The sequence below is a fragment of the Aquarana catesbeiana genome, linkage group LG05 (assembly GCF_042186555.1).
Source record: "Aquarana catesbeiana isolate 2022-GZ linkage group LG05, ASM4218655v1, whole genome shotgun sequence".
In the NCBI taxonomy this organism is placed as follows: domain Eukaryota; kingdom Metazoa; phylum Chordata; class Amphibia; order Anura; family Ranidae; genus Aquarana; species Aquarana catesbeiana.
Genome location: NC_133328.1, coordinates 519,906,747 through 519,919,229, shown reverse-complemented (window position 1 = coordinate 519,919,229; position 12,483 = coordinate 519,906,747). Strand labels below are relative to the sequence as shown.

The following is a 12,483-nucleotide window of genomic DNA, read 5'->3' as shown; positions in this document are numbered from 1 at the left end:
TGTCCAGTTACTGAAAAGTATGGTAAACAGATGTAGCAGCAAATACTGGCTTCAGGGCTTCATCAGAAAATGCAAATAAGGTCCTTTTCAGAAGGCTGCAAATGTCAACAGATTCTCTGAATCCAAGGGCACATCCTCAGTCCTCAGGGGCCGCAAGGTGTTTGAGAACTTAAATGGAAGGATCTACTACCACTATATCTCAAAAAAAGCCCTCTATCATTGAGCCAGTCCTCATAAAATAACTAGGGACAGGGACATCTACAATTTAACTTTGTCTCCGAAAAACCTCAGTAAGAGGAAGGAGATTATTGTCAATATATCTAAAGACAAGAATCTGGACAATGACACAAGATATTTGAACTGGTGCACTACCTTGAGGTGAGAATGGTTTCCGCGGTTGAATGCAAACAGGGATTTTTCCCAATTGACTTTAAAGCCCAAGAGCCTCCCAAAATCCTCCAGCAATGTTAGAAGGTGAGAAAGAAGGATTGTCGCCCCCCAAGTATACAAAGGAATCGTCTGCATAAAGGGATATGCTCCACCAAGAAGTTTGCCAATATTTTGATTTGTATTAAATTAGCGAGATAGGCCAGTAGGAATCACATTTCATGGGGCCCCTTCCTGGTTTCAATATGAGGATTATCAGGGCTTCTCATCTAACTGGGAAGTATACCACTGTCAAAGGCCTCCTCGAAAGGTGGCATTTTAGCTGAAAATCCAACTAAGCCAGGCAATTTGGGGAGAGGGTGGAGATCACAGTACAAAATTCTCCTCCACTGACAGGGGGCTTCCAGTGCTTGTTGGTTAGTAGGCTTCAGTTGTGGGAAAGCAAGGTTGGCAAAATAACAATAGGAATCACAACACACCGAGCAAAGTGCCTGAGATATAAGAGGGCCTCAGCCCCTGCTCATACTGATGGCCACGCCCTCTGACATGTTTCCCCCCACCCATGGGACTTAGAGGGTCAAGGAAGTAAATCGGAGCTGGCAAAGGCCATATCTAAGTGAGAAAAGGTACCATGAGTCTGCAGGGTGTCTTCAATGCCATAATTCAAATAAAGCAAAACTGTGAGGACATTAGGCCGGGGGTGCGATCTCCCTATCCCCTCCCCAAGCGGTCAAGCTGAGGGACCAATACAGCATTGAAGTCTCCTGTAATGAGCAATGGTCCATTGCCCATTGTCAGGGCCAGAACAGTAATTTAAGTGATGAGCTAACTTTTTTTGAATGCATGTTGTGAAGCATTGCCATGAAATACAGCATTGTTCCATTTTCACCCAGTACACATCAACACAGCACATTGGTGATAAATTAGCCTATTAGAAGCAACAGATTTCAGCTGGTCTTGCCTAGGGCCTGTTTTAGGCAAAGCAGCTCAGCAGATGTAGTTTGAATGGGCCTGAAACGTTATTTAGCTGGACTACTACTAAGTATCTCTGAATCCCACAAAATTTCTACAGTCCAAATCTTTCATCAAAATAACAAAGGAAAGCATCTGTAGAGTTAGAGAATGTGCACGACTGCTACCTGGCATAGTCAAGCCTGCCACAAAGCAATGATGTTACCATCTAGCTTTTAGAGGTAGTGTTTTTTCTGGAGTAATGCACATTTCTACAGAATTGAGGTAATAACCATGTTGTCGGGTATTTCAATTAGAAGTTCAAAGTTGTCAAAGCAGGAAAATTATTTCTAAGGCGCTCTCAGAGAAAAAGACCAAAGAACTCACCTTGTGATATCATAGACTAATAATGCACCAGCTGCTCCTCTGTAATATGAACGTGTGATTGAACGAAATGATTCCTGACCTGCCTAAAGAACAAAACAAAAAAAACACAGGTTAATAAAATGCATGCTGGTATAGATTGCTTTCAATAAGATATGATTGTCATACTTCAATTTTTATTTTACTGCATGATTGTAATTTTCATTGTAAAATTTCCTGAAGCTAAGCCCTGTTTCCAGACTGTTCTTTCAGCTCAACATGGACCAGGTGTCAGCACTATAGTGATGGCCAGGAGTAGTTCAGACATGGAAATAAGGCTTCTGGCTCATCAGTGGAAGGGACAGCTACAAATACAGAAAGTGCAGTTATACTTTTAAATACTATAAAAAACACAAAAAAAACAAACACTCTTGGCTGTCATTAAACCACTTCACCTCCAACACCTGTACATCCCCTATGGACCAGAGCAGTGTTTACATTTCTGCTAAAGACCTGTTTATTCAACATTAAAGTGGATGAAAACCCTTATATACTGTATACCCAGTGAAGTGACTGGCCTCAGGTGATACACAGATGAAACAAATCTTCCTAGATAAGTTGTAGCTGTTAGTCTGCAGCGATCTATCCTGTACTGTACTGTACTCACACACACTTCACAACTAAGGGTGAAGATCTGAGCCCTGATTGGAGAGAAGGGACACACCCCCTTCTCACACTTCCCACAGAACAAGCACAGCTGTGGCTGTCAATCACAGGCTTTGTGCTGGAGCTCTCCTCCCCCTCACCTTTTTTCTTTTGGTTTTAGAAGTGACTCCTGCAGGTAACAGAGGAAAGAGGCAGTGGAGAGATTTTTCGATAGAGGCAAGTACACAGTAAAGCAGGATGTTTTGTTCAGATTTCATGTCTCAGGTTATCACTTTAACTTTGTCATTCCTTAAAGTAATACTAAAAAAGGTATTTTTTTTTTAAAACAACAAAACGCATTATATTTACCTGCTCTGTGCAGCAGTTTTGCAGAGAGCATCCCCGATCCTCTTCTCAAGTACCCTTGCTGGCTCTCCTGGCTCCTGCCCCCTGCTAAATGCTCCCATAGCAAGCCACTTGCTATGAGGGCACTTGTGCATGCTCACTCCCGAGCCCCGCTGTGCATGTCCATAAGACATACAGATTATGGCTCAGTTCCAACCCCAACCCCTCCTTCACTGGCAAAGAATGCATTAAGGTAAAAACGTTCAGCTTTTAGAACTGAAGCCCGCTGTCGGCTAATGTCACAGAGCTGGTCCAGGCTTGGGAAAGATTGCGACCGTATGGCAGTCTCAATTAATTTAATTTGATAGCCATTACATTCATATACCCTCTATTCTTTAAATCATATTTTTCAGCGGCCACCTACGTTTGAGTGTGCTATACTTACCTGTGAATAAATAAGCACCAATCTAATCATTATGAGGTACGATACTGGAATGCAATATCTGATGCATGGAAATGTATTATTTTTGGATAAGCTATAATAATTATACATACATCCTTACTGTTTTTATCCGCAGGGCTCTGCTTCTCTTTGACTTCAGCAGTATTGGGTGTTGATCCTCTTCCGGGTTTTTAGGCCACTTTTCAACAAATAAATTTTATGCTTAAGGGCAAAGCATTATAGACGGGCATATTCGGGACATATTTCTGCTCCACTTTGTTGTTTTTAATATTCTAAGTGGAATGTTTTGCATATGACAGTTTCAGTAAACATGTAAATACACTTGTCACAGGCATATTCCCATGAATAATGTATACTTCCATTTTTCTATGTTTTAGTATATATATCTAAACGGTTTGTTAATACATTATAGACACATGATTGATTCTCTTACGTACCCCCGACGAAGGAGATGAAAAACTCCAAAACGTGTTGGGTCAGTCATAAGACAACAGTATCAATCACTGTGGTTTGGTCGGGATCTGCCCACATGCCTGGGCTGGCACCCGTCTCAGCCACTCAGCAAGCCCAGCACTTTGGGTTTTACAAAAAAAAAAAAAATGGAGTTATGTATTGTGCTAGAGTTTGCATAAAAGAAAAAAAAAATTCCCAAAAGAAATTGCAGTTGAATAACAGCTGCGCAATTAACATGTGACATAAATTGTAACATCCACCAATTTATATATTATGTTCGGGGGGGGAACCCAGTGTTTGAGTCCAGAACAGATAGTCACCACTGAGTGGAAACTGCTACCCGAAAGAATGACAGATTTTAGTTAACGATGTTGAAGGCAACCAATAGTGCACAAGAAAACTGGTGTAATTAACTAAACAGTAGAAAAAAAAATTCTGACCAATGGCTAAGGCAGTCTATAAAACAAAATTATTTTTTGGGGCAATGGCTGAAGCCTAGGATACCCAACCTTGACTGCAGCAAAAGGGCAGACACACAAGATATGTCCAAACTAAAAATGTAACGATTTATCAACCCAGGAGCTCTGGAAGAGCAATCTCTTGATTAGTACATGGATACGGGAGCGTGATGTGATCTGCAGCACCTATAAAAATGAGTATGCAGCTAAGGGGCACAAACAAACGCAGACTGGAGTACAGGTACATAAGGAACAGAAAGATGGAGACTTCCCAACTCAAATAGCCCAAATAGGGTGCCAAGGGAGTTGTAGCCACAGTATAGCTTGACTGACCAAATATTAAATATATGATTCTAGGAATTATTAACCTGAGCCATTTAAAAAGGCATGGTAATTGAGCCAGGAAAGGGAGTCTGTGTACCAGCAGTAGGAAAAATTTGCCTAAAAGAGGGTAATAAAAAAGGGATCCAACTTCTAGCAGGTACATCTCACATAGGTTTCTGGACTTACATTATCCGTTCAAGGGATACTCTTCAGCCTAGTAATAGAATATCCTGTTCACGGTTTCCACATTTTATGTTACAGCCTTTATTCCAAATTCATTTTTTTTCCCTCAAAATTCTACAAACAAAACCCCATACTGAAAATGTGAAAGAAGTTTTTTTTTTTTTTTAAATCTTTGCAAATTTATTATCGCATGTACATAAGTATTCACAGCCTTTCCCATGACACTCAAAATTGAGCTCAGGTGCATTCGGTTTCCACTGATCATTCTTGGGATGTCTCTACAACTTGATTGGAGTCCACCTGTGGTTAATTCAGTTGATTGGACAGGGTTTGGAAAGGCGCACACCGATCTATATAAGGTCCCACAGTTAACAGTGTAAGTCAGAGCACAAACCAAGCCATGAAGTCCAAGGAATTGTCTGTAGACCTCCGAGACTGGATTACATTGATGCACAGATCTGGGGAAGGGTACAGAATAATTTCTGCAGCATTGAAAGTCCCAATGAGCACAGTGGCCTCCATCATCTGTAAATGGAAGAAGTTTGGAACCACCAGGACTCTCCCTAGACCAAGACCTGGCCAAGAACCCGATGGTCACTCTGACAGAGAATGGAGAAAGTGGCAGATATGTCTGTATTTAGATAAGGCACCTCATCCCAATGTTTATTGAATAAGGGAAACAGAAAGGATGGGGATTATTGCGGTGCCAAAACAACTCAATCAAAAATGTAAAATGATACATTTTATTACATTATAGACAAATATCACACACACAGATTTCTATTCAAATTAAACATATAAAGAGGGAGCACATAATGTTTTCTAATGGCCGGAATGGTATTGGCCTAATGTGATTGCGGGTCAGGTCTTCCCTACATGTTTCATCAAGACATTGGCTTCTTCAGGGAAATGACTGAGATAGGGTAGCCATTATAGGTAATGAACGTTCCTGGGCTTTGAGTTTTTTCTTAGATATGCAGAAAGTAGTGCAAATAATAGAGTGCTTAAGCAGGAAGCCAAGCACTACCCAAAGATGTCCAGCCACAAAAATCCTTAAGTAAAAGGCTCAAGAATAACAGCGCCCTTGTAGAACCAGCTGGTTCTACAGGGACGCTGTAGAACCCTCTCCAAACCACAACCTAAACCAAAACTTACTGAATTATTTAAAAGACTTTTTTCACCTTAACAATATATCAATATAGCAAGTACTGGGCTTATGAAGCACAAATCACTCGTTTATAATATAAGCACCAGTCACTTTATGAGTTAACAGAAATAGCACGTTTTTTTGCATTTATTTTTGCACCTAAGTTGAATGATATGTAATATAAGTATTCACGTATGTGTAATCAATTTTGGCATAAGTGACACTTATTTATAGGTTTATTGTATTTCTATGTATTTATTCATTGCATAAACTTGCATACCTTTGTATATCTCCACACATTTAATTGTCTTCACCCATATTTTTATTTCTCAAAAAAAACACAAACAACATTCAAAGATATAATTCATATTTATTTTCTGGTATCACAATACCTACACTAGTGGATGTAATTACATTGAATAAGCTCAAAGTGGAAAATAAGGATTCACTGGCTTTTTGGCCATTTCACTCCAAAGATCTTTTGTGATTCAATAGTGGAATTGGGTTCAAGTTAAGCTTCCTGTAAATAAGCTATTTTATTTATGAAGGTTTCATTGCAATTTATACAGCCAGGAATTTCTGAATTTCTAATTAAGTTATCACGCAAAAATCGCATTATAGCAGAGCAGCGCCACATCTACATCTCTATTTTTCACATATAAAGCCCACTCGCAACCTCTTCCTGGATAACATATGGAGAGGTGCATGCTGGGTAACCAGCATGCACCTCTTGATCTCACGCATGCGCAATTCTCCGGAGGCTGTAGCGCCATTAAGTTACCATAAAGGGCAGCGACGGAGGAAGGTCCCGCCCCGTTGTTATGGCAACCTAGATAGATCCGCCTTAAATTGCATAATTTCCTGTCGGGAAATAACGCAATTTTTTTTACACACTCCTGCCCACTGACTCCTGGGAAATGATGACTCACAAAAAAAAAAAAAAATTATCATCCAAATGTTTGTCATTATTGATCAAGGACTGGGAAAATGTAAAAAAAAAAAAAATGCGCCAACTACAAAGGACACACTCAACATTGGAGCAAGGAGTCAGTCACTCAGATACAAGAGTGCTCAAATTATTCTAGGGTTGAACATTTTGCAGCCTTTGGATGAAGTCTACTGTAGGATAAATTAAAGAAGTGACTAACAGAGATTGCACGGACTCAGGAAACTTATGAACTACACTCAAGGAGTAGGGAAGTGGATATCTCTGTACAATTTAAAAAGCAGAAAAACGCCTGTAATCTGCCCAAAAAGAAGCTTTTGAGCTTCAGGTGACAAAACGCTCAGATGTGAACAGGTACCATTGAAATGAATGGGAGTTTGCTTGTGTGGCGTTTTACGAGCTGAAAACACTCGGGTGTGAATGTAGCCTAAACAATAGAGTTGGACAACTTCCGAAAATCCATGCAATGAATGTATATAAACATATACAGTATGTTAGCCACCATTTATTTGGAGAGATGACTGAACTGACTGGAAAAGTAAACGGGGTTTAATACCACTTTAAGTTTGAACAAACTTTAAACCAAAAAATAAATATATTGCAGCTTATCAATCATTAGGCTTCATGTACACGTGACGTTTTTACAACCTCTCATGAACGATTTAACTTCAGAGATAGTAACCGACGTTTAAAACGTCTGTTTTGCCGTGTTTACATGCCGCGTTTAGAAGTGTTTAAAAAAAATAAATACATTTTTTCCCCTTCAAAATAGCCAAAAATGAAAAACGCCTGTAAACGAAACATGGCTAAATGCGAGTTACCGCATTTAGAAGAGTTTGGTGCTTGAAATGCCTGTAAACTCAGCTTCTGAACGCATTTTTTTGCGTTCCAAAAAATGCCTCTAAACACAACTGCCTAGAAACTACTGTAAACGACCCCGTGTACATGGACAGATAAGATAGAGGAGAGTTCAGGGGCAGTTAAAAAGAAACTCCCAACTGCTCCTAAACGTCTGTTTACCAGCAGCAGTGTACATGAGGCCTTAGGCGTGGTGGCTGCATTTCCTTTTTCTAGGGTTTTCCCTCTGTTTTCTCCTGGTAATCTGACCAGTAACACACCTCCCGTATTAGATAGCCTACACTCCGGATGAAGAAGCAACACAAACACCTTTGGACTTTAGCACTGTGAGTCTGGGGGGAGAGTTGTGGTAGATGCACTAGCAGATTTAGATACACTAACAATTTGATGCAAAAACCAAGCTAACACTAAGCAGTTACAGCAACAGTTTTGTTCCTTTTGGGATAAATGTTAAACATAAAATAAATAAAAAGCTGACCACTGTAAGAACCCCTGTCAATAGTAAATGGTTTGTCTCAACACTAGCTGCTACATTGGCAGGCAAGCTTGTTATGCCGAAGAACAGACTTACCGGCCAAGGTGCAAATAAAGAAAAGAAAGCCTAAGAAGGATGCCATTACAGCTACCACATCTATAAATTAGTAAGCCGCAGCAGAATGCATGCTTGCTTTTGGGTTTAATCCCGCTTTAAGTGAACATTCTCCATGCTATTTTACTCAGAATGAGAGTTTTTACAAAACACTGGCTTCTTTTTAATTTTTTTTTAAACACCCATGGTAACCTTGGGACAATCTGTGTTTAGGTACCTTGGGCCTGCTTTATTGGCAATCTGTGGAGCACACTGGTTAAAAAGTTGAAGGGTCAGTAATGATTGTAGTAATTCATAGATATCTGGGTTATACTGCAGCCTTCAGGTTTGGATATTGGCAAATCCAGATATTTTCTCCCTTCAAAGACCTTGCAAGTACAGAAAAATGCATGCCAACTTGGCAGAAACACTCAGCTCCTAAGTGTTACTGTGGATTAACACCATACAGCATGTTTGTTGACTCAGTGGTGTCAGCCCTGACCAGCAGTCTTTGGCCAAACTACTCAAACCCATTCACTCTCCTATTATCCACAGCACAGAGACTAATTGTTCTGTGGTCCAAGGTGAGAACTGGGAGGGCTTCTTGAGAGAACACAGACATCTGTACAGGACAGCTCTGAACTGCTGACATGATCAACATGTATTTGCACCTATTAAAGAGCTATAACAAAGTTCTCTCAACCATATATTTAACAGACCAAAAGGTAGCAAATAGGAGAATTTCACAATTAGTTATGGTTTACATATGCTTTAAGCATAGGGGAGAAAATAAAACAGCAGGAGCATATCTGTTTACAGTGTGTCGACGAACATATTAAAATTTAATGTGGATCAGTCACAGATCATTGATATATTTTTTACATCATAGACAAATGTGAAGCACTTGCACCTAAAATTCGGTGATGTTTCAGTGACATCCCATAACAGCCTGTCTTTTTCATTCATGGTGTTAAAGGTGCCCAAAGGATATAGCATTATATATCAAAATATAACATTCTGTATACCGTTTTAGAACCGTGCAAGCAAGCTAATCTTAGAAACAGGTATCTAGATATAGAGTGCAGTGTTTTTTTTTTTTTTTTGTTTTTTTCTTCTAGGAAGAAGCAACCCTCTAAAAACCTGCCTTGGCAATCCCTGACATCCCAATTTACTGAATGGCTTCACAATACATGAATCATTATTAGAACACAGAAAGGACTCCTAGCAACTGAGCACAGAAGACAGATCTGAAAGGAAGCAAATAACCCAGAGCTGCACATTTGAATTCAATAACCTGCTCCCTGAGGCAGCTGTTGACACTAGAATAAATAAAGCCCATTGTAAATAAATGATGAATGACATCTTTACGCCCACCATCTGCTGGTGTAAAGGTTGTTGGAAGGCCAAGGATGCAGATTTTATCCGTTATATCGGAAGCAGCAGCCAGCCTTTCAGCAGTCCCCGAACCTAATGTTGTCAGTGCTTCCCATTTAATCTCTTTAAGCTAAAAACAGACTGCCAGAATTCAGAGACAGCCCAAATTGTTCCGCTGGTTACTAGTGCACGTCACCTAAATGGGTTTATTGACTCTTCAGTAAAAGAAAAAAATCTTTCAGAAAAGATAAATGAACGTACTGCTATGGGATGCTCCTTCCAGATGTTCTAAGAAGCGACCATCCTAACCATGGCAGAAACGCTCACACACTAGGAGAGAGGTGGACCTTTGAAGCAACCAGATTAGAAGAAAGATTCATCTTCACAATTGTGGGAAGCTACCAGGTTAGCGCTGTTTTCTCATTCAGAACATTTCCCTTCCTAAAGTAAGATGGGGAAGATTTTAGGGATCAACCAATATCGTTTTTTCGGTGCTGATACAATACCGATATTTTGCACATTTAATTTTAAAGTTTAGTTTTTTTTTTTAGACTGTCATTTTACATTTTTTTGTTTTGTTTTTTAATCACGGTTATTGCGGTCACAAGGAGTGTAAACATCCCTTGTGACAGTAATAGCCACGTGAAAGGTACTCTTTATGGAGAGATCGGGGGGTCTAAAAGACCCCAAACCCCTTCTCTGCACTTCAAAGTATTCAAAACATCACGATCTGTGTTTTTGAAAGCTTTATTTTTTAAAACGGGCACTTTAAGATGCCAGTGACCAGGGAAGTGATGTCATGACATTGCTTCCGGATTACCAGATCCGTACGAAGCATCGGCCTTGTTCGGGACTTCGGCCAGCCGGCGGACGTGCCGGCTGGTTGCTCAGGCCTCCCGGTGGGACAGGAGAGCCCGGGCGAGCGGCGGGAGGGGGAAAGAACGCCTCCTCCCGCTGCTTGTAATAACAGCCGAGCGGCTGCTGGGCAGCATCGTTTGTTATTACAATAAAGCCGACCGTCCGCTCTAAATAACGGTACAGCTATGCAGCTGCATGAATCTCCCCGGTAAAACCCCTTGAAGCAATATCAGTCTTTTTTTGATCAATACTTCTAAAAAAAGTGAATATTGGTCGATCCCTAGAAGATTTATCTATTTCAGGTACTTGTATATCGCCGTCAGTTTATGCAGCGCTTTACATGTATATTGTACATCCACATCAATCCCTGCCCTCTAGAAGTCTAACATCTAAGATCCCTAACTCACATTCATACATACAGTACCCATACTAGGGCCAATTTAGACAGGAGCCAATTAACCTACCAGCTTGCTTTGGAGTGTGGGAGGAATCCGGAGTACCCAGAGGAAACCCACGCAGGCACAGGGAGAACATTTAAACTCCAGGCAGGTAGTGCCATGTTTGGGATTCGAACCAGCAACCCTGTTGCTGATAGGCAAAAGTGCTAACCACTAAACCATTGTGCTGCCCACAATATCATGCAAGATACTAAAAAAGTCAGGGGCATAACTAGTGCATATTGGACTGCCTCTCATTTACCAAATAATTTCTGACCATTTTAAACATACCCATTAAGGTTTTGTTTTCAGATCCCAAGGGGCGCAGTGACACTCCCTCTGTCATGCGACATTGCTCGGGCTTAATGACAGATTGGCTGCACCCAAGGTCTCAAATAGGAGGAGGTCACATTGTCCCCAAAACCCAGGAGTCCAGGGTTGGGACACTGACAAAAAAAACCACACACACACACACACGTTCAAGTGGTTGTAAACCTCAGACCTAAAATATGAACAAAGCATATCCCTCTATAGTGTGCACTTGTCCCAATTAAGAGCACCAAGTGTCATTTCTGTCCGCTGCCCCTCTCCTCTGCTATCAGCATGACAAGTTTTCACACACACACACACACACACAAACACAACACACACACACACACAAACACAACACACACACAAACAACACACACTCTCAATCTGCTGGAGATCCCTCCTGTTTCCTTCTCTCGGTGTCAGGAAAACTTGTCAGAGTTGACTCCAGAGAAAACAGAACCCGAATGCCTGGTACACACGATCAGATTATAGGACGAATTAGTGTCTTTTTTTTGCATGCTAATCTCGTATCGAAAATGAAGAGGTTATCTCATACGACAGAACAAAAATTCGGATTACTATCAGATTATCGTTAGATTTTCTGATCGTGTATACAGGCCATAAAGGAGAAGTTTGAAAGATCTGCCCAGTGAAAAATAAATATTTGGACACCTGGACTATAAGGCCTAAGCCTAGTATACCTAAAATTTGACTTAAAGCTTTTCTAAAAGGCATTGTTTTTTAAAACAAACATTTTACTTACCTGATTCTGTGCATTGGTATTACACATAATGACCCCGAACCTCCTCTTCTGGGGTCCTCCGCTGGCACAGTCTGCACCATCTCTATTCCATCTGCCCCCATAGCAAACCGCTTGCTATGAGAGGAGGGGGGGCGACATGTGGGCTCGATACCGAGCCAGGCTGTGCGCGTCTATAGACACTCGGCTCCCTCACAGCTTCTGATTGACAGAAGCAGTATGTCCAGAAACAAAAACGGGAAAAAAAAAAAAAAAAAAGACCAGACAACAGCTGGAGGCATGAATAGAAAACTCTTAACCCTTCACTTTAGGAAGAGGTTCATAAGAAAGATATTACCTGATAGACAAGCAATGTTTCAAAAACACATGCAAAGCTGAAACAATTAGGTTAGTAGTAACCCTGAATCCTGCTAAAGTAGAGAGTGAGATGAACAGCAACACGGTATAAAAAGGGTAGGCAGGGCTGAGGATAGATCATAATGCAAATGTGTGGAAAGACATTCCAACCAGAAAGATGAGGAGTCCTTGCAACCAACATCCAAATGTGCTTAATGGGTGCAGTAGCCCCTTCTGTCTGACACATTGTAAAATATAGGATTCCAGGATTCAAAACCTTGCATTGTAAGGGGCAAAACCCTCTGTTGCTTAGTC

At 40.8% G+C, this 12,483-nt stretch overlaps 1 protein-coding gene across 1 annotated transcript in view; it reads right to left on the bottom strand.

The window, feature by feature from the left end:
- Positions 1-12,483, bottom strand: part of RAB2A (RAB2A, member RAS oncogene family) — a 159,597-nt gene that overhangs the window by 89,203 nt on the left and 57,911 nt on the right. The window contains exon 4 of the mRNA XM_073631682.1: positions 1,726-1,808. Within this exon, the coding sequence (XP_073487783.1) occupies positions 1,726-1,808 (83 nt within the window). The remainder of the gene's footprint in view (positions 1-1,725; positions 1,809-12,483) is intronic.